This window comes from Elephas maximus, chromosome 12 (assembly GCF_024166365.1).
Source record: "Elephas maximus indicus isolate mEleMax1 chromosome 12, mEleMax1 primary haplotype, whole genome shotgun sequence".
Lineage (NCBI taxonomy): Eukaryota > Metazoa > Chordata > Mammalia > Proboscidea > Elephantidae > Elephas > Elephas maximus.
This window is the reverse complement of record NC_064830.1, coordinates 53,893,482-53,916,596: the sequence shown is the minus strand read 5'-3', so window position 1 is coordinate 53,916,596 and position 23,115 is coordinate 53,893,482. Positions and strand designations below refer to the sequence as shown.

Here is a 23,115-nt window from a genome sequence, read left to right as displayed (position 1 = left end):
ATATCCCACCTGAATATAAAGACCATCTCAAGAACAGATTTGAGGCATTTGACAATAATGACCAAAGACCAGACAAGTTGTAGAATGACATTAAGGACATCATACAAGAAGAAAGCAAGAAGTCATTGAAAAGACAAGAAAGAAAAGACCAAAATGGATGTCAGGAGAGACTCTGAAAGTTGCTCTTGAATGTAGAGTATTTCAAGTGAAAGGAAGAAATGACGAAGTAAAAGCTGAACAGAAGATTTCAAAGGGCGGCTCGAGAAGACAAAAGTATTATAATGAAGTGTACAAGAACCTGGAGCTAGAAAACCAAAAGGGAAGGACACGCTCACCATTTCTCAAGCTGAAAGAACTGAAGGAAAAATTCATGCTTCAAGTGGCAATATTGAAGGATTCTATGGGGAAAATATTAAATGATGCAGGAAACATCAAAAGTAGATAGAATGAATACACTGAGTCACTGTACAAAAAAGACTTGATTGATGTTCAGCCTTTTCAGGAGGTAGCATGTGATCAAGAACTGATGGTACTGAAGGAAGAGGTCCACGCTGCACTGAAGTCACTGGTGAAAAACAAGGATCCAAGAATTAATGGAATACCAACTGAGATGTTTCAACAAATGGATGCAGCACTGGAAGTACTCACTCATCTATGCCAAGAGATTTGGAAGACAGTTACCTGGCCAGCCGACTGGAAGAGATCCATATTTGTTCCCATCCCAAAGAAAGGTAATCTAACAGAATGTGGAAATTATCAAACAATATCATTAATATCACACACAAGTAAAATGTAACTGAAGATCATTCAAAAGCAGTTACAGTACTTCATCGACAGTGAACAGCCAGAAATGCAACTTGGATTTGGAAGAGGACATGAAATGAGCGATAACATTGCTGATGTTAGATGGATCATGGCTGTAAAGCAGAGACTACCAGAAAGAGATTTACCTGTGTTTTATTGACTATACAAAGGCATTCAACTGTGTGGATCATAACAAATTATGGATACTCTGTGAAGAATGGGAATTCCGGAGCACTTAATTGTGCTCACGAGGAACCTGTACTTAGATGGAGAGGCAGTTGTTCTTAACAAAACAAGTGGATACTGCGTGTTATAAGTCAGGAAAGGTGCGTGTCAGGGTTGTATCCCTTCACCATATTTATTCAATCTGTATGCTGAGCAAATAATCCAAGAAGCTGGACTATATGAAGAAGAATTCGGCATCAGGATTAGAGGAAGACTCATTAACAGCCTGTGATATACAGATGACACAACCTTGCTTGGTGAAAGAGGACTTGAAGCACTTATTGATGAAGATCAAAGACCACATCCATCAGTATGGATTACATCTCAACATAAAACAAAAATTCTCACAACGGGATCAATGAGCAACATCATAATGTTGTTGTTAGGTGCCATCGAGTTGGTTCTGACTCATAGCGACCCTATGCACAACAGAACAAAACACTGCCCGGTCCTGAGCCATCCTTACAATCGTTGTTATGCTTGAGCTCATTGTTGCAGCCACTGTGTCAATCCACCCTGTTGAGGGTCTTCCTCTTTTCCGCTGACCCTGTACTCTGCCAAGCATGATGTCCCTCTCCAGGGACTGATCCCTCCTGACAACATGTCCAAAGTATATAAGATGCAGTCTCACCATCCTTGCCTCTAAGGAGCATTCTGGTTGTACTCCTTCTAAGACAGATTTGTTTGTTCTTTTGGCAGTCCATGGTATTTTCAATATTCTTCACTAACACCACAGTTCAAAGGCGTCAACTCTTCTTCAGTCTTCCTTATTCATTGTCCAGCTTTCACATGCATATGATGTGATTGAAAATACCATGGCTTGGGTCAGGTGCACCTTAGTCTTCAAGGTGACATCTTTGCTTTTAAACACTTTAAAGCGGTCCTTTGCAGCAGATTTGCCCAATGCAATGCATCTTTTGATTTCTTGACTGCTGCTCCCATGGCTATTGATTGTGGATCCAAGTAAAATGAAATCCTCCACAACTTCAATCTTTTCTCCGTTTATCATGATGTTGCTCATTGGTCCAGTTGTGAGGATTTTTGTTTTCTTTATGTTGAGGTGCAATCCATACCGAACGCTGTGGTCTTTGATCTTCAATAGTAAGTGCTTCAAGTCCTCTTCACTTTCAGCAAGCGAGGTTGTGTCATCTGCATAATGCAGGTTGTTAATGAGTCTTCCTCCAATCCTGATGCCTCGTTCTTCTTCATATAGTCCAGTTTCTCGTATTATTTGCTCAGCATACAGATTGGATAGGTATGGTGAAAGAATACAACCCTGATAAACAAAGAAAATATTAAATTGCCAAAGATTTAATTTTACTTGGATCCACAATCAATGCCCATGGAAGCAGCGGTCAAGAAATCAAATGACGCTGAGGCAGAGCAAACATGGCGCTGTGGACAGAAGCACCATACTGTCCATCTGCAGCAAAGACCCAAAAAACTAAGTAAAACAGATATAAACATAGTGGAAGTCAGGGCATCATCAAGTAATAAAAGACTGGTTTAAACTTATGAAGATAGGGGTAAAATTCAAGGTAACCACAAAGAAAGTTAACAAAGCTACTCATCAAAATAAAGAAGAAAAACAATGTCGCAGTAATCAAAATCTACAAAAATGAAAGAAATGGGAAAAAATTCACAAATGAATTCAGCAGAAAGAGTAAGAGGAACAAAGAAAATGTCAGCATCACAAAAAAAGCACTACAAAATGACAGCAGTAAACTCACATCTATCAATAATCCTAGTGAATGTAAATGGCTTAAGTGCACCCATAAAGAGACAGAGAGTGAAAGAATGGATTAAAAAAAAAAAAAAACAGGACCCATCAATATGCTCTCTATTAGAGACATGCCTTAGAAACAAAGACATAAATGTATTTAAAATCAAAGGGTGAGAAAAAATATATCAGGCAAACAGCAACCAAAAAGGAGTAGGAGTGGCAGTACTAATCTCAGATAAAATAGACTTTAAAACAAAATCCACCACAAAAGATAAGGAAAGATATTATGTAACAACTAAAGGGACAGCCCGCCATGAGGACATAATAAATATGTACACACCAATGACAGGGCTCCAAAATACATGAAACAAACTCAAAAGCACTGAAAAGAGAAATTGACCAGTTCCACAATAATAATAGGAGACTTCAACACACCACTCTTGGTAAAGGACAGACCCCATCTATGAAGAAACTCAACAAAGATACAGAAAACCTAAAAGCCACAATCAACCAACTTGACCTCAATAGACATATATAAAACACCCCACCCAACAGCAGCAAAGTGCACATTCTTTTCCAACATGCATGGAACGTTCTCCAGAATACACCATGTCTTAGGCCACAAAGCAACCTCAACAAAATCCAAAACATTGAGATAATACAGAGCATCTTCTCTGATCACAATGCCATCAAAGTAGAAATTAATAACAGGAAGAGCAAGGGGAACAAAATGAAATACATGGAAACTGAATAACACCTTGCTTAAAAACCACTGGAAACCCTGGTGGCATAGTGGTTAAGAGCTACGGGTGCTAACTAAGAGGTCAGCAGTTCAAATCCGCCAGGCGCTCTTTGGAAACTCTATGGGCCAATTCTACTCTCTCCTATAGGGTTGCTATGAGTCTGAATTGACTCAATGGCAGTGGGTTTGGGTTTTTTTTTTTTTTTTTGGTTTTTAAAAACCACTAGGTAGAAGAAATCAAAAATGGAATAAAATTTTCCTAGAAGCAAACAAGAATGAAAACACATCATACCAATAGCAATAGATGCACACATCAAAAAAAGAAGAAAGGGACAAAATCAAAACATTATCTGTCCAACTCAAACAAACAGAACAGCAAAAGAAGCCCACAGCCACCAGAAGAAAGGAAATAGTAAAGATCAGAGCAGAAATACAGAGTAGGAAAACAATAGAAAGAATCAACAAAACCAAAAGTTGGTTCTTTGAAAGGATCAATAAAATTGACAAACCATTGGTCAAATTCACAAAAGAAAAATAGGAGAGGACAGACATAACTGAAATAAGAAATGAAATGGGGGGACATTACAACAGACCCAACTGAAATAAAAACGATTATAACAGAGTAGTATGAAAAACTATACTCCAATAAATTTGAAAACCTAGAGGAAATGGACAAATCTCTAGAAACACCCTACCTACCTAAACTAACACAAACTGAGGTGGAAAATGTGAACAGACCCATAGCAAGAGAAGAGACTGAAAAAGTAATTTTAAAAACTCCCAACAACAACAAAAAAAAGCCCTGGCCCAGATGGCTGCGCTAGAGAATTTTACCAAACATTCAGAAAAGAGCTCACTCCAGTACTACTCAAAATATTTCAGAACATAGGAAATGAAGGGAAACCTCCAAATTCATTTTATGAAGCCAGCATAACCCTGATACCAAAACCAGGCAAAGACACCACAAAAAAAAGAAAATTATAGGCCAATATCTCTCATAAATATAGATGCAAAAATTCTCAACAAAATTATAGCCAATAGAATTCAGCATCATATCAAAAAAATAATACACCATGACCAAGTGGGATTCATACAAGGTATGCAAGGATGGTTCAACATTAGAAATCAATGTAATCCACCACATACGTAAAAAAGAATCACATGATCACCACAATCAACGCAGAACAGGCATTTGATAAAGTTCAACACCCATTCCTGATAAAAACTCTATAAAATAGGTATAGAGGAGAAATTCCTCAACATATAAAGGGCATCTATACAAAACCAACAGCCAACATCATTCTTAACAAAGAGGCTGAAAACATTCCCCCTGAGAATAGGAACAAGACAAGGATGTCCTTTATCACCACTCCTATTTAACATTGTGCTGGAAGTCCTACTACAGCAGTAGGCAAGAAGAAGAAATAAAGGGCATCCAAATTGCCAAGGAAGATTTAAAACTATCCCTATTTGTGGATGATATGGTAGTATACATAGAAAACCCCAAGGACTCCACAAGAAAACTACTGGAACTAATAAAGATGCAGCAGAATTGTAGGATACAAGGTAAACATACAAAAATCAGTTCGATTTCTGTACACCAATAAAGAGAACTACAAAAAGAGAATCAGGAAAGTAACATCATTTATAATAGCCCCTAAAAAAATACAATACTTAGTAATAAATCTAGCCAGGTATGTAAAAGACCTATACAAAGAAAATTACCAAACACTACTGCAAGAAACCAAATGAGACCTGCATAAATGGAAAAACGACATACCATGCTCATGGATAGGTAAACTCAACACTGTGAAAATGTCAATTCTACCCAAAGCAATCTACAAATACAATACAATGCCGGTCCAAATACCAACAGCATACTTTAACGAGATGGAAAAACTAATCATTAACTTTATATGGAAAGGAAAGAGACCCCGGATAAGTAAAGCACTACTGAAGAAAAAGAATAAAGTAGGAGGACTCACACTACCTGACCTCAGAATGTACTATACAGCTACAGTAGTCAGAACAGCCTGGTACTGGTACAATGACAGACACTTTGACCAATAGAACAGAATTGAGAACCCAGATGTAAATTCATCTACCTATGGTCCCCTGATCTTCAACAAGGGCCCAAAGTCCATTAAATGGAGGAAAAGACAGTCTTTGCCAGCAATCGTGCTGGCAAAATTGGATGTCTATCTGTAAAAAAATTAAACAGGATCCATACCTCAGACCATACACAAAAACTAATTCAAAATGGATCCAAGACCTAAATATAAAACCAAAACCTGTAAAGATCATAGAAGAAAAAATAGGATCAGTGCCAGAGGCCCTGATACACAGCATAAATAGCATACAAACCATAATTAACAATGCACGAACACCAGATGATAAGCTAGTTAACTGGAATCTTCTAAAAAGAAATCAAATGGATGAGTTGTATTGGGCAAATCCTGCAAAAGATCTCTTTCAAGTGTTAAAAAGCAAATGTGTCACTTTAAGGACTAAGACGTGCCTGACTGAATCCATGGTGTTTTCAATCACCTCATATGCATGTCAGAGCTGGACAATGAATAAGGAAGATCAAAGAAGAATTGATGCCCTTGAATTATGGTATTGGCGAAGAATATCAAATATACCCTGAACTGCCGGAAGAATGAACAAATCTGTTGTAGAAGGCGTACAGAGAGAATGCTCCTTAGAAGCAAGGATGGTGAGACTTTGTCTCACATACTTTGGGCATGTTATCAGGGGATCATGTTCTGGAGAGGGACATCATGCTTGAAAAAGAGGAAACCCCTCAATGGGATGGACTGACACAGTGTCTGCAGCAATGGGGTCAAACATATCAATGATTGTGAGGATGGTGCAGGACGGGGCAGTGTTTCATTCTGTTGTACATAGGGTTGCTATGAGTCAGAACCAACTTGACAGCACCTAACAACAACATCAGATACACCATATCAATAGGATAAAGGACAAAAACAACATGATCTTCTAAATAAATGGAGAAAAAGCATTTGACAAACTCCCACAATGTTTTATGATAAACACTCAACAAACTAAGAATAAAAGGGACTTCCTCATCCTGATAAAGGGCATCTATAAAGAACCTACAGTTAGCATCATACTTAATGGTGAAAGACTGGATGCTTTCCCTTAAGATCGGGAACAAGACAAGGATGCCACTTGTATTGGACACTGTACTGAAGGTTCTAGCCATGAAAATTAGGCAAGAAAGAGAAATAAGAGGTATCCACATTGGAAAGAAAGAAAACTATTCATAGATGGCATGATCTTGTATAGAGAAAAACCTAAAGAATCCACTAAAAACCTATTAGAAATAATAAACAAGTTCAGCAAGGTTGCAGGATACAAGATCAATATACAAAAATCAATTGTTCTTTTATACACTTGCAATGAACGACCCAAAAATTTAATTTAGAAAGCAATTCCACTTACAATAGAATCTGAAAGAATAAAATACAAATAAATTTAACGAATTGAAAAACAAATACTCTGAAAACTACAAAATGTTGAAAAAATTAAAGATGTAAATAAATGTAAAAATATCTCATGTTCAAGGACTAGAAGACTTAATATCATTTAGATAACAATACACCCCAAATTGATCTACAGATTTAATGCAATCCACAACAGAATATTAGCTGGTTTCTTTCTAGAAATTGACAAAGGGTTTCTAAAATCATATGAGATCTAAAGGGGCACAGAATAGCCAAAACCTTGGAAAGGAAGAACAAAGTTGGAGAACCCACATTTTCAAATTTCAAAACTTACTAGAAAGCTATAGTAATCAAAACAGTGTGCTAGCTCCCTCCAAGGAATAAAACCAGCAGCAGCCTTTAGTTGGCCTAAAGGTCTGCGCCTACCGCCAGGTGGACTCGCTTTACCGCCAAGAATTTGTGGGGAGGTGGGGTCGCTCCCGGGCCAGCCCCTGCTTCAGCCAATAGCAGCCAGGACTAGCCACCCTGGGCTCATAGGGACCAATCCCGGGGTGGAGGAGTCCTTGCTCGAGACTCCTTTACCACCTCTCGGCCAACCCTCAGGAAAGTGAAATTGATCGCTGGAAAACTCCAGCAAGACGGCCCAGCGGTGATTAACGCTGCGCTGGCGCAAAGGGTTTTCTACCCCACCGGCCTCCAGAGTCACAGATCCAGCCCCCCCGAGCTTCGCAAACTCGCGGCCCTCGAGCTGCTCCTGGCCACTCTTGCCCATGGCGCTGGCGGAGCTGTACACCCAGGTAGGCAGGGCGCGCGGGAAGGAAACCGGCCGGCGCTAACGCTGAGTGTACCTGGAGCCTGGGCCACACCTGTACACCTGGCGCACTCGCCGTGAGGAGGGACTGGCGGGCGGGCATAGGAGGCCGCGGAGGCCACGCGGGAGCTGGGGACACTGGGAAGCTTCCCCCCACCCTTAGGGCTCCGGCGTGATCCTGACCCGGCTGGTGGGAAAGGCGTCCACAGGAACCTGGGTACGTGGGGATGCCTCCCCAGGTAGTTCTCCCTTCCGGCCGGGGCTTCTCAGTGTCCAGGGGTCGCGCGTTCATCCCCATCTCCTGCGAGCAGCGTACTTTGGGCCCACCTTCTCCTGCCCCGAGTGGAGTCAGAATTGCCCGCGGAAACGTAGAAACCTCAGACAAGGGCGAATACCAACATCTGTAATATTCCCCGCCCCGCTCCTGGGGACCTCTTGAACAACTCAGCACAAAAGCTTATGCGGGCAATATTCCGGACGTTTTCTAGAATTCCGGGGCCTTCAAAACGCCCGCACATGCATTTAACTCATCTGATGGCTGAGACTCAGCCTGCTTCTGTTAGTTAAGGTTACAGCCAAGAAAATCGTACAGAGCACAGTTTTTTTAACACATGGGGTCACCAAGAGTCAGAATCCACTGGTTGGCGATGGGTTTGGGTTTTTTTGCTCTAATGCCTGAAGCTACCTGGGTGTGTGGCCCAGGAGTCACCAGTAGTGATGACTGAGCACTCTGGGAATCCAGGTATCCTGATTTGCAGTCACAGGCTTTCATTATAAGGTGCTGTATAGTTTATAAGTTTATAAGGAACCCTGATGGCTGCAGCAGTTTAGAGCGTGGCTGCTAACTGAAAGACTGGCAGTTCAAACCCACCAGCAGCTCAGAGGGAGAAAGACGTGGCAGTCTGTTTCCTTAAAGGTTACTATCTTGGAAACCCAATGGGCTAGCTCTGTTCTGTCCTATAGGGTCACTATGAGTCTGAATTGACTGGATGGCAACGGGTTTTAAAGTACAGTTTATAAAACTCCTTTCATATGCACCCTGACTCTAGGGAATACTCTAGAGCATTCCTCCTTATTGTCTGTGGCCAAAACCTCCTCTCCCCACAGCCAGGGGCACCAAGGCCTGCTTAGGATGGGCAGCACTCCCCCAGGATGCTGGAACCCTCTGAGATGAGCTTGGTCAGTTATTTGGATAAAAAGTGTGAATGTGTTGTGCATTTGAAAAAAAATGAAGCGCCATAAAGCCCAATCCTCCTACAGCCCAGCGGGGGAAATCTAGAGTTCCCAGCATTCAGATGGGTGAGACTATTGTACAACAGAATGAAACACTGCCCAGTCCTGCGCTATCCTCGCAATCCTTGCTATGCATGAGTCCATTGTTGCCGCCATTGTGTCAGTCCATCTCATTGAGGGTCTTCCTCTTTTTTGCTGACCCTTTACTTAACCCAGCATGATTTCCTTCTCCAGGGACTTAGCCCTCCTAATAATAGGTTCAGAGTATGTGAGACGAAGTCTCGCCATCTTTGCTTCTAAGGAACATTCTGACTGTACTTTTTCCAAGACGGATTTGTTCGTTCTGGCAGTCTGTGGTATATTCAATATTCTTCACCAACACCATAATTCAAAGGCATCAGTTCTTCTTTAGTCTTCCTTATTCAATGTCCAGCTTTCACATGCATATGAGGCAATTGAACACACCATGGCTTGGGTCAGGTGAACCTTAGTCCTCAAAGTAACATCTTCACTTTTTTAACACATTAAAGAGGTCTTTTGCAGCATGTTTGCCCAATGTGATACTCTCTTTAATTTCTTGACTGTGGCTTCCATGGGCATTAATTGTGGATCCAAGTAAAATGAATTCCTTAACAACTTCAATCTTTCCCTCATTATCATGATGTTGTTTACTGGTCCAGTTGTAAGGATTTTTGTTTTCTTTATGTTGAAGTGTAATCCATACTGAAGGCTGTAGGCTTTGACTGTCACCAGTAAGTGCTTCAAGTCTTCACTTTCAGCAAGCAAGGTTGTGTCATCTGCATATCTTAGGTTATTAGTGAGTCTTCCTCCAGTCCTGATGCCAGGTTCTTCTTCATATATTCCAGCTTCTCAGATTATTTCCTGAGCATACATATTGAATAAGCATGGTGAAAGGATACAGCCATGATGCATGCCTTTCTTGACTTTAAATCACATAGTATGTCCCCTTGTTCTGTTCGAATGACTGCCTGTTGGTCTAAGTACAAGTTTCACATGAGCACAATTAAGAGTTTTGGAATTCCCATTTTTCACAATGTTATCCATAATTTGTCATGATCCAGACAGCCGAATGCCTTTGCATAGTCCAGAAAACATAGGTAAACATCTTTCTGGTATTCTTTGCTTTCAGCCATAATCCATCTGACATCAGCAGTGATATTCCTTGAAGTCCCCAACATTCAGGTGGGTGGGACTAAAACATCCAAACCCGTTGCCATTGAGTCTGTTCCAACTCATAGCCAAACTATAGGACAAGGTAGAACTGCCCCATAGGGTTTCCAAGGAGCTGCTGCTGGATTTGAACTGCCGATCTTTCAGTTAGTAGCTGAGTGCTTAGCCACCGTGCCACCTGGGTGAGTCTAGAGTCCACCATTTCCCCCGATACATGCCCTAGCTTTATATTTAAAAAGATAGTCGGAAGTAAGTTTCAATGGTTTAAGTAAACATTTTTTCTTCTGTTTTGGTTAATTAGTTACAATATAAATACAAATCAACCAAACCATATTTTTCCCTCCAGTGAATTTCCATTAATTAGACTTGTAAATGGACAGAGTTTGAATTGCCTTAGTTCTGTTCTAGAATAGTTTTACCAATAAGAGTGTAAGCCATCAGATATCAAACAGCACGTCTTAAGTCTTCAATTTACTGGAGGTGAAAGAAAATTCTAGAACAAAATTACTCTTAGACGATACTTTGGAGAACAGAGGAAATTGTTGATGATCAACCTATATTAAGCAACTATCAGTTTTTCCTGAAGCAAAAGTACACGAGTGTCGGCACCCCTATCACCTGGTACCTCACTCCTCAAATATTTAGTGCCTACTAGGTACCAGGCACAATGCAGAAACACTTATATGGAAGAGTTTTATAAACACAAGCTTGGATGAACAGAGAATCTGAGAATCCTAGAGGTGGGAAGAGCCTTGTGTCCCCAGGCTGCCACCTCCTTCTTGGGGGTCAGTCAGCCCCCACCTTTTCAAGCCCAGAGATGGGAACCTGCCTCTTTTGTGAAGCTGCCTGTTTGGTTTTTGGAGAGCTTGCTTTGTGAGAGTTCTTAATTCTTAAACAGACAAAATCTAAACCCTTTCCCCTGCTTTCCTGGCCATCCCTCCTTACCTCCCCAGCCCGATTCTAGCAGATTGTCCTAGGAGTGTTCTGATGAGGCCTTTGGCCATATTTAGCCCCCCAGGGGTGCTTTGTTTCCCTGCAGTCTTGACCACACAATGCTTTAGAACAGTCTGAAACCCATTTCTGCTGCCCAGGCCCCTGTCTAATCTCCCTTTGGTAGCCCTTGAAGACAGGCATATTATACCCCTCCCTCTCCCCCCAAGTAAAACGATGCTTGGGGTGGTTAGAAAGATAAACAAAGTGAGTGTCCAGCCTCTCAAGCAGCTTTCTGATTAGCTGTAGGGCTAAAATAGGAACACACACCACCTTAACAGGAGGTCAAAACGTAACCCGCTGCCACCCTATAGGACAACAGGGTTTCCGAAGAGTGGCTGGTGGACTCAAAACTCTCACCTTTTGGTTATCTGCTGAGGTCTTAACCACTGTTCCACCAGGGCTCCTAATAGAAGCAGTTGTTCCTGTTGCCGTTGGATGCTGTCAAGTCAGTTCCAACTTGTAGCGACCCCAAGTACAACAGAAGGAAATACTGCCCTGTCCTGTGCCATCCTCACAATTTTTGTTATGCTCGAGCCCATTGTGGCAGCCACTGTCAATCCATCACATCTACGTCTTTTTTGCTGACCCTCTACTTTACCAAACCTGATGTCCTTCTCTAGGGACTGGTCCTTAGGAGATAGAACGAGACAAATATCACAAGATAGGCACAGAAAACCTACAGAAAGATTTAAGAGGAAGACGAGAACACTTCCAACTTAAAGGAACCAGATTCAGAGACAACCTCTCTTGGGGCGGGAGGAAGTGACACTTGAGAGAAACCTTGAGGGATGTGAAGGGAACAGGAGAGGGAGAGAAAAAATTCTTAACAGAAGGAATAGTGTAAGCAAGGGCAAGGAGGAGGGTACACTTGCCTTAGACAGGACGTGCCAAGTAATTCAGTTTGCTGAGGCCTAGACCCTGGTTGTGCCAACAGTTAACGTGCTTGGCTGCTAACTGAAAGGTTGGAGATTTAGCCTACCCAGAGGCACCTTGGAAGAAAGATCTGCAATCTACTTCCAAAAACTCAGCCATTGAAAACTCTTTGGAGCACAGTTCTATTCCGACACACGTGAGGTTGCCATGAATCAGCATTAGCTTGATGGCAACTGATTTTAGAAGGCATGGAAGAACACAGTGGGAGATAAGAGCTGAGGCATAGGGATCATGGCAACCAAAGAATTAGGTCAGAGCTCTGTCCTCCAGAAGAGGGATGCTACTTAAGATTTGAGTGGGGGATGGCAGGGTCAAGGTGGATGCTTTAGGAAATTAGATATGCTAGCAATGTCCACAATACTCTGAAGGAGAGGAGCTGGAGCCAGGTAGCTGATCCTCCCAGCTGTCTGGGAAAGAATTAGGGCTACAGTATTAGACATGGAGGATGGAGGCAGACTAAGAAAAGCATGTGGTGAAAGGGCAAGAAAGAGACTGGATCGGGGAGCGTGAGGGTGAGGGATGAACCAGGGATCACATTGAGGTTTGAGTCTGTATGATTGAGAGGAGGATGGTGCCATTGACAGAATTGGGCATGTCAGAAGGAGGAAATATTTCTTAGGAGAGTTATGAGGCAAGCTTTGTTCTGCAAAGATTGAAGTGGTGAGGAGCTTCCAGTGGAAGGTGCCCTGGGTGGCTGGAAATGCCAAGGTTGAAGTCACTCAAGAGGATGGGGCTAGGCTGTGGGCCAGAGTCTTCTGCCCAGAGATGGTAGCTGAAGCCGAGACAGTGAGGGTCTTGTCAAGGGAGAGGGAACATTGGGAAGTGCATCTGAGGGAGGGAGAGGAGGCAGATGGGCATGAGAGGGAGCTGTCACAGAACAGGCAAGCTGGCCCTGGGAGCCACAGGAAGAGCAGTCCCAAAAGAGAAAGAGGAAGATGGCACCCGTGGGAGAAGGCATGGTAAGAGGAATGGTGCTGCCACTCCAAGTATAAAATGGCCCTTTTCTAAAGCTATTTGGCAACATGCCTTAACAAAGTCCAGAGCATTCAGGGAAACCGGCCCGGCCATTGCCTACTTGAACCCCTCCGGAGGCTCCTGTCACTTCAGACTCACTGAGAAGCCACAAAGTCCAGCCTGTCTGCATCATCACCTGGCCTCCCTGCCTCCCACTTCTACCATGGCTGATGCTCTACCAAACTCCTTGCAGCTCCCTCAGTGCAGTTTCATTACTCTATGCCTTGGCATAAGAGGCTCCTTCTGAAATGTCAGTCTGCTTTGCCCACCAGCACCTACACCTTCCTGATTCAACTTGAGTAGCACCTCTTCTGAGAAGTCTTTGCAGCCAGCCCCTCCTCATGCCTGTCTTCATCCGGGCACCTTCCACATTGAGTTGTGACAGGTCATTAACTCAGTGTCTGCCCCACTTGACCACAAGCTTCTAAAGAACAAGGAGTAGTGGGGGCTTGATAAATACTTGATGGGTGCATGAATGAATGAGCGGATTTTTCTGTTTATAGGAACAGCTTTGGGTGTGAAGATGATGGTGCGGATGGTGATCGTTTATAATCTCACAGTCATTGAGTACTTCTTATGTGCCAGATGCCATCTTACAAACTTCATGTGCCTTCTCTCATTTAATAAACAACCTTATGTGCTAGATGTTGTTATCCAACTTTTACACGACTCAGGTTAAGTAAGTTGCCTAAAGTCTCACAGAAGTGACACAGCCAGGATTAAAAGCCTATGTGCTATTGATACCTCCCATGACTGCCACCTTGGTTCAACCACCTTTATCATTCTCCTCCTCCTCTTCAAGGGATCTGACCTTTCCCCACACACAGAGGACTCATATACACATCTCCTTGGAAACCCTGTAGGGCAGTTCTACTCTGTCATATGGAATCGCTGTGAGTCAGAATCAATTCAGCGGCATACAACAACAACTTGTGTGTGTGTGTGTGTATACGTTGTTGTTAGGTGCTGTCAAGTCAGTCCCAACCCGATGCGTAACCCTGTGTACAACAGAACAAAACACTGCCTAGTCCTATGTCATCCTCACAATCATTGCTATTTTTGAGCCCATTATTGTAGCCACTGTGTCAGTCCATCTCATGGAGAGTCTTCCTCTTTTTCACTGACCCTCTACTTTACCAAGCACGATGTCCTTCTCTAGGGACTGGTTTCTCCTGATAGCATGTCCAAAGTACGTTAGACGACGTCTCACCATCCTCATTTCTAAGGAGCATTCTGGCCGTACCTCTTCCAAGACAGATTTGTTCATTGTTTTGGCAGTCCATGGTATATTCAGTATTCTTTGCCAACATCATGATTCAAAGGCATCAATTGTTCTTAGTTCTTCCTTATTCATTGTCCAGCTTTTGCATGTATACGAAAAAAAAAAAAAAAACCATGGCTTGGGTTAGGCACACTTTAGTCCTCAAAGTGACATCTTTGCTTTTTTAACATGTGAAAGAGGTCTTTTGCAGCAGATTTGCCCAGTGTAATACTTGTTTGATTTCTTGAGTGCTGTTTCCATGGGCATTGATTATGGATACAAGTGAAGTGAAATCCTTGGCAACTTCAATCTTCATTTACCATAATGTTGCTTATGGACAAAATGTGAGGATTTTTGTTTTCTTTATGTTGAGGTGTAATCTATACTGAAGGCTATAGTCTTTGATCTTCATTAATGTAAGCGCTTCAAGTCCTCTTTGCTTTCAGCAAGCAAGGTTGTGTCATCTGCATATCACAGGTTGTTAATGAGTCTTCCTCCAATCCTGGTGCCCTGCTCTTTTTCATATAGTCCAACTTCTCAGATTACTTGCTCAGTGTACAGATTGAATAAGTATGGTGAAAGGGTACAACCCTGACACACACCTTTCCTGATTTTAAATCATGCGCAGGGATGGATTACCCAATAAACAATGTACACACAGACTTAATTCTGCTTACTTACTAAGATGTGTATATTAAAGAAAAGGCAATCTATTGTTCTGTTAGCTGCAGAGAAGTCAAGGGGGATGAATGCTGAGTAAGTGTAATTACATTTGCAACTAGGAAGTCCTTGGAGTTTCTCCTCTTTCAGGGGAGGCCTGAGCATGGCCACAGGCTAAAGGGAAGGAACCAGCAGAGTACTGGAAACTGAACATGTTAGCCTCTGAAAGAAGCAAGAGACTTGAGCCTATGGGGGCAGGAGTTGAAGACATAGAGATATTTAGAGGGAAAGAGGGAAGCTGAAAGGACGTGACAACTGCCAAGAATGAGGCCCGGGGAGGAATGAGAGCTGGGGAGAATGATATTTCACCAGTCTTTTCCCTTACAGCAACATACCAGGCCCTTGTTCATCCTGGCCACCTTCATCTGGGTCAGCTTCTGTTTCTTGGTCTCTATCATAGTGGCACTGTTCTCTAGATCTGGCCTGCTTAGCCCCGAGACAGCAGACCTTTGGGACTACCACCTCCTGTGAGCCTCCCTCAGCGCAGCCAAGATTTACTTCAGTCTTTTTTTTTTTTTGTTAAGCAAGCCAGTACATGCTCTGACCCTGAGGGGCACTGTGTATGTGGCTGGGTTAAGTTCTGGCCCTGCTCCTTCCTAGCTGGGTCACACTGAGCAAGTTCCTTAACCTCTCGTTTCCACACCTGTAAGATGTATTCAATAATAGTGCTTACCAGCTTAGAGGGCTATTACAAGATTAAATAATCTATGTAAAACCCTTAGCATAAAAAAAATAGCATAGTACCTGACAATGTTTAATATAAGTCTGTTGTTTTTTATGTTGTTGCTATTATAATACAGTTGGTTTTTGGAACCTAAATGCTGGACTTTACATTTATCCCTGTTAAGTTTTCCATCTTATTATTTAGTGCTCAACGCTTCTATAGCTTATAAAAACCTTTTTGAATCTCAATTCTGTCTTTAGTTCATTAATCTTCCATGTGCATAATTGATACACAGGTGTTCTGTTTTTCATCTAAGACACTGGTGAAAGCACTGGACAGAGTGGGAGGTGACAGCGCTCTGTGGCATGCCTCTAGAGACCTCTAGTAGGCTAGAAGTCCAAATTCAGGGCATCAGCTCCAGTGGAAAGGCTTTCTCTCTTTGTCGGCCTTGTCATCAATCTTACCCTGGACTAGGAGCTTCTCTGCACAGGGGCCCCAGGTCCAAAGGATGGGCTCTGCTCCCGGCACTGCTTTCTTGGTGGTATGAGGTCTCTCTGCTCGCTTCTGCCTTTTATATCTCAGGAGATTGCCTCAAGTTACAATCCAATCCTGTAGAGTGAGCCCTGCCTCACTAAAACATCTGCCACCCATCTTCCCTCATTAACATCATAGAGGCAAGATTTATAACATATAGGAAAATCACGCAATACCAGGAATCATGGCCCAGGCAAATTGATACACACATTTTGGGGGGACATAATTCAATCCATGATATTCCACCCTTTGGCCCCCAAAAAATCACATCCTTGCAACGTGCAGAACATATTCACCCCATCATATCATAGCAAAAGTCTTAACTCCAGGTCCAAAATCCAAAAATTCCTCTTCATCTGTGAAATCTAGAATACAAGTTTTCTGTTTCCAAAGGTACAATGGCAGAACAGGCACAAGCTAGACATTTCTATTACAAATGGGAGAAACTAGAGGAAAAGAAGGGATAACAGGCACCAAGCAAATCAGTAGAACACATTACGCTAGCCCTCAAGGCTCTGAAAATAATCCTCTGTTCTTTGAGAGAGTTTACACAACGGCCCTGCCCTCCAGACTCTAGGTATTGGCCACACTCTCCAGATTCTGAGTGGAGGCTGCTAGGCCCTGGGCTTTAGCTCTGCCTTCCAAGCCCACTTGGATGGCAACTCTGCTACCTCGGCTTTAGGTGCACCATTCTCCTAGTCCATCTGAGTGGCGACTCCACCCTTAGAAACACCAGAGGCCATGGTGAACCCCCTTTGAGCCCCCAGAGGTCATGACCATACCTTTTGAGACTGAAGCTGCTCAGCTTCTTGGTGTACTGGTTAAGAGCTATGGCTACTAACCAAGAGGTCGACTGTTCAAATCTACCAGGCACTCTTAGGAAGCCCCGTGGGGCAGTTCTACTCTGTCCTATAGGGTTACTGTGTGTTGGAATCAACTCAACTTCACTGGGTTTTTGGTTTGGTTTTATTGCTCATTAATTGGGACTTGGGCTATGACTATTCAGCCATAGTTCAGCTAATTATACTATCCTTTTACTGTCCATTTTTCTAGCTTGTGCATGAGGAACTCAGAAGACATATTCACAGAAGTTCTGCTGAAACTCAAATGTGCAAAGTCAAGAAAAGTTGAGGGTCCCTGTCTAAAATAAGGTCAAAATTCAGATTAATGATTTTTCCCTTTTTGGCTATTCTAAGCAGCTTTCAGATTTCTACGTACAATTAATAACTGTGAAAAATTAGATTTATCCATTATATTATTTATGGGAAATTAAAAATAGAGTGAAAAGGAGCTTAAAACAAAAACTCTGATTGTTACTCTTTAGCTAACGCTTCCGAACTGCTGGGAATTTGAATTTTTGTCCAGCAGACACACTGTGGAGCACTGTCATTGTTTTGAGGAACACTGGTGGCGCAGCAGTTAAAGCTCTTGGCTGCTAACCGAAAGGTTGGTAGTTTGAAGAGTCAATTCTGACTCACAGTGACCCCATGTGACTGCCCTATAGGGTTTTCTAGGCTGTAATGTTTACAGAAGCAGATGGCCAGGACTTTCTCCCGTGTAGCTGCTGGGTAAGTTCTAAATGCCAGCCTTTCAGTTAACAGTCAAGTGCTTAACTTTTGTACCACCAGGGCTCATTATGGAGTACTAGCTAAGGGAAGTCATTGTATTAGGTCCTGGGGAACAAAGACAAGACTTTTGAAGCTCAAATGCTAGTGGGGGAGATGGAAGCCTGGGGAAGGGGCGATGAGCTCTAATGAGAAAGTATCCAATACTGCAGGGGGTGGAGGTCAGTGGGAAAGGGCTACAGGTGAGGGGGCCTTGACTACCAGAGCAGTTTGCTCAGTGGTGGTCAGAGGATGGATGGGGCCAGAGGTGGAGTGAATAAAAGTGCAAAGGCACAGCGTCAAGGAAGAGTTTGGCATGTTCTAGAAAGTGCTAGTTTGTTTGAGTAGCAGCAGGCAGAGGGTGGGTTGAAAAGGAGGTGAGACCTGAGTAGGAAAATTGGTTCAAATGATGGTTTCCCAGGCCTGGCCATTCATCAAAATCCCTAGAAGCCCATCAAAAAAAAAAAAAATAGTTGCCATCGAATTGATTTTGACTCATGGCAACCCCATGTGCTGCATAAGGTTTTCAAGGCTGATTCTTTGGAAATAGATTACCATGCCTTTCTTCCAAGGCATCTCTGGGTGGACTCAAACTGCCAACCTTTTGGTTAGCAGTCGAGCACATTAATCGTTTGTACCACTCAGGGAGTAAACTCCCTAGAGGGGACTTTTAAAGCTCTCGTCCTGCCAGGCCACACTCAAACAGAAATTCTGATTGAGATCTGGATGCAGGAATCTGTCTATCTTATGTAGCCTAGCATTGGCCTGGCTTAAGAAGCACTCAACAGGCTGTTGCATGCACCGGTCAAGAATATTGGGGGTGGGGGAGCTGATTTATGGCCATGGTAGTGGGAATAGACAGGAGAGACCTGCCCAAGTTGTAGACTTTCCAGCACTTGGTGGGTGACCATTTGGCTGTCGTGGGTGAAAAGAGGGAGGGGCCCAGCATTACCCAGAGTTTCTAACCTGAGGGGCTAGAGGAGAAGGAGCAGGTTTGGGGAAGGTGTAATGACCAGTCAAGTTGGAATTTAAGTACCCAAGGACATTTAAGGGCTGATGTTCTGGGACATGGTGGAATATACGTCTAGACTTCCATTGAGAGACCTGGGCTATGGGTCTCAACAGCATGCTGGTGGAAGGGCAGTCATGGAGCCATGGGAATGGATGAACCTGTCCAGAAACTGCCTGTCATGAGCAAGGCCAGGGCAGACTTGGGAGACTCCGCCATTGGAGCAGGAGGAGGCGGGTGGGGAGCCCAGGAAGGGGACAGCGAGTTGTAAGTGAAGGGGAAAGGGGCATGGAGTGGCTGGCCTGCCCTGCCCTGGCTGACCTGGAGTGTGGAGACTTCCTTCCAATCTGGACAGTGGCTGTAGGAAGGAAACTCGTGCCATTCCATACCCCGTGACAAGTCTTCAAGCCATTTCTGTGGCTAATGCCAGAAGACTGTCAAAAAGGCGGGGGCGTCAACAAGTGAATAGATAAGCAAAATGTGCTGCATACATACAGTGGAGTACTACACAGCCAGAAAGAGAAATGATGTCTTAATGCATACAACAATGCGAATGGAGCTTGAACACAGTTATGCTGAGCAAAATAAGTCAATCACAAAGGGACAAACACTGCATGACCTCACCTACATAAAAAGACAAGAACAGGCAAATGTGTAGAGGCCAAGGTTTATTAGTGGTTACCAGTGGTGGGAGGAGGGAGAGAAAGAGGGAGTTTTTGCTTACAGAGTGCCGAGTTTCTGTTTATGGTGGTGGAAAATTTGCTTTGATTAAGGGTAATGGCATCAATAAGCTGTACAGCTGTAAAAGAATTGGCGTATGTTTTACCTTGTCTATTTTCATAAAAAATAAGTAAACGCCAGTCAAAGGGAGACATCCAAATAAGAAGGAACTTACTGGTAGAAGGAAGCCCACTAAAATGTTCTGTCAGGTACAATTTGTTTGTTATTTTCAATAAAAGAATTAGCTTTCAAATAAATGAATTAAAAAAAAAAAAGGCAGCCTGAGAAGATGCCGACCTCGTGTGTTCTGACTTCATGTGTGTACAGGAGCAGAGGGCTCCAGCATGTTCTGGCATGTCACTTCCGAAGGCTCAGTGTCCCCAAGCCTTCACCTCAATACAAGAGCTTCTCCTGGGTCCGATGAATCACATTTTCCCTCTGCAGGGGAGTATTCCCAGGAAAGGCAGGGAGGTGGCCCTCTGGCAGGGGTCTGAGTGTTGGAGGCTTCTGCCTCTTGGGAAGGAACTGCCCAGGGGAGGTCTGTGAGAGCTAGTCACATTGTTTGCACAACCACTGTTATTTGTCTAAACAATGCAAAGTTAGCTCTTCCTCAGGCTTGCAATGTTGCTCGTGGAGTGTTACGAAGGAGGGGAGGGAACAAATGGGTGTAACTTAAAGTGGAACTGAGTAAACTTTCCTGGTGTTTACTTACCAGGCTGGGTTTCAGCTTCGAGGCTCTAAATGACTGGCAGCACTTGCCTGTGAGGCCACCAGGATCCAGCAGGGTGTGGGCAGCCTGGGGGAACAGGCTGAGGAGGTCATTGTCATCACTCCACTTAACTCCTAATACTGCCTACCGTTTAATACTATTTTCAGCTGAAACAAACCAAGAGCACAAATCCAAAACTATTGCTGTGAGATCATTTGGACTGAGACGGTTGCAGTTGAGAGTTCAGGATTACTTTCAGGACCAGTTAGCCAGTTAGAATTGAGTTGATTTCCACTCATGGTGACCCATGTGTGTCAAAGTAGAAATGTGCTCCGTGGGATTTTCAATGACTGATTTTTTGGAAGTAGACCGCCAGGACTTTTCTTCCGAGGTGCCTCTGGGTAGACTGGAACCTCCAAACTTTTGGTTAACAGCTGAGCATATTAATCATCTGTACACCCAGGGACTCCTACTTTCAGGAACCACCAGTTGCCATCAAGTCGGTTCTGACTCATGGTGACCCCATTTGTTACGGAGTAGAACTGCACTCCATAGGGTGCATGGCTATGATCTTTTGGAAACAGATAGCCAGGACTTTCTTCCAAGGCATCTCTGTGTGGGTTTGAACTGCCAGTTTTTCAGTTAACAGTATAGTGCTTAACCATTTATGCTACTCAGGGACTTCTCTTTCAGGGACAGACACATTTAATTAACAACGATTTCAAACAAGAATTCACAGGCCCTGGCTCCAATGGAGTCCTGGTCCTTTGACACCCTTTCTTTGTGGTGTTTGGCAAGCTATTGCCCTCTGTGGGCTTGAGTCTGCAGATCAGTGGAAAAAGAAGTTTGACTTAGCACTTTTACGTTTCCGCTCAGACCCCAGGGCTCTCACCCAGGCACCTCCCTTTTTACCTGTTTCACATACTGGGCGGCCACCATTTCTTTTGAAGTAATCTTTTTGCTGCTTAAAAAAAAAGTTTGACAAACAACTTGGATTATACAATCTCGAGGAACGCTTTCCACTCTAAAATTCTGCAGTGGCCAATTCTTGACAATTTGGGGTATTCTGGTAGTGATTTGAGCTTTCTGAGGTTAGCAGTAACTATTTTCAGTAGCACACCTGAGTTAGGGGACAGTAGCCCATGGCAACAGGAATTTGTATCTGTGTAGGTGGGTGTGTCAGACAGGCATGTGCGTCTGTGTATACATGAGGCTTGGTTCACCTCTCTGTGAAGGTGTGTGGATCATGGCGTGTGTCATTTCCAGGCATCTTCTCTCTGCCTCTGAGTCAAAAGTTACATAGCCCACGCCACATTTTGGCATGCTCCTGCTCTTAGTTGTCTATCAAGAATTGTCATTGTCGGGTGTCATCAGGTTGGTTCCGACTCATAGCAACCCTTTGTACAACAGAGCAAAACACTGTCCGGTCCTGCGCCATCCTCACAGTTGTTGTGTTTGAGCCAATTGTTGCAGCCGCTGTGTCAGTCCATCTCATTGAGGGTCTTCCTCTTTTTCTCTGACTCCTTGCATAATACCTCTGACCAAGCATAATACCTTTTTCCAGGGACTGGTTCCTCCTGTTAACATGTCCAAAGTTCCTGAGACGAAGTCTCGCTATCCTCACTTCTAAAGAGCACTCTGGCTGTACTTTTTCCAAGACAGATTCATTTGTTCATCTGGAAGTCCATGCTCTATTCAATATTCTTTCCCAGCATCATAATTCAAAAGCATCAATTCTTTTGCCATCCAGTCAATTCCAACTCATAGTGACCCTATAGGACAGAGTAGAACTGTCTCATAGAGTGTCCAAGGAGCACCTGGTAGATTTGAACTGACCTTTTTTTGGTTAGCAGCTGTAGCCCTTAACCAGTACTCCACCAGGATTTCCTTCAAAATTAAAACCTGAAGCTTGAATTTTTTCTTCAGTCCTTTCAGCTTCAGAAATGCCCAGTGTGTTCTTCCCTTTTGATTTTCTAACTCCAGGACTTTGCACATTTCATTATAATACTTTACTTTGTCTTCTCGAACCACCTTTTGAAATCTATTCAGCTGTTTTTCATCATCATTTCTTCCATTCGCTTTAGATACTCTCTGTTCAAGAGCAACTTTCACAGTCTCTCCTGACATCCATTTTGGTCTTTTCTTTCTTTCCTGTCTTTTTAATAACCCCTTTTTTTCTTCATGTACGATATCCTGATGTCCTTCAACAACTTGTCTGGTCTTCGGTCATTAGTGTTCAATGCATCAAACCTATTTTTGAGATGGTCTCTAAATTCAGGTGGGATGTACTCAAGGTTATACTTTGGCTGTCATAGACTTGTTTTAATTTTCTTCATCTTCAACTTAAACTTCTGTATGAGAAATTGATAGCCTGTTCCACAATTGGCCCCTGGCCTTGTTCTGTCTGATGATATTGAGCTTCTTCTCCATTGTCTCTTTCCACAGATGTAGTCGATTTGACTCCTGTGTATTCCCCCTGGCAAGGTCTATGTGTATACTTGCTGTTCATGTTGTGGAAAAAAAGGTATTCGCAATGAATAAGTCGTTGTTCTTACAAAATTCTATCATGCAGTCTCCGGCGTCCTTTATATCATCAAGGCCATATTTTCCAACTACTGATCATTTTTTATTTCCAATTTTCACATTCCAATCACCAGTAATTATCAATACATCTTGACTGCATGTTTGATCCATTTCAGACTGCAGAAGTTGGTAAAAAGTCTTCAGTTTCTTCATCTTTGGCATTAGTGGTTGGTAG

The 23,115-nt window shown here is 43.1% G+C and overlaps 1 protein-coding gene across 1 annotated transcript in view; it reads left to right on the top strand.

Moving 5' to 3' along the window:
- Positions 1-7,517: 7,517 nt before the first annotated feature.
- Positions 7,518-23,115, top strand: part of MYO5C (myosin VC) — a 153,921-nt gene continuing 138,323 nt past the window's right edge. Inside the window, exon 1 of the mRNA XM_049905158.1 lies at positions 7,518-7,758. Within this exon, the coding sequence (XP_049761115.1) occupies positions 7,732-7,758 (27 nt within the window). The 5' untranslated portion in view covers positions 7,518-7,731. The remainder of the gene's footprint in view (positions 7,759-23,115) is intronic.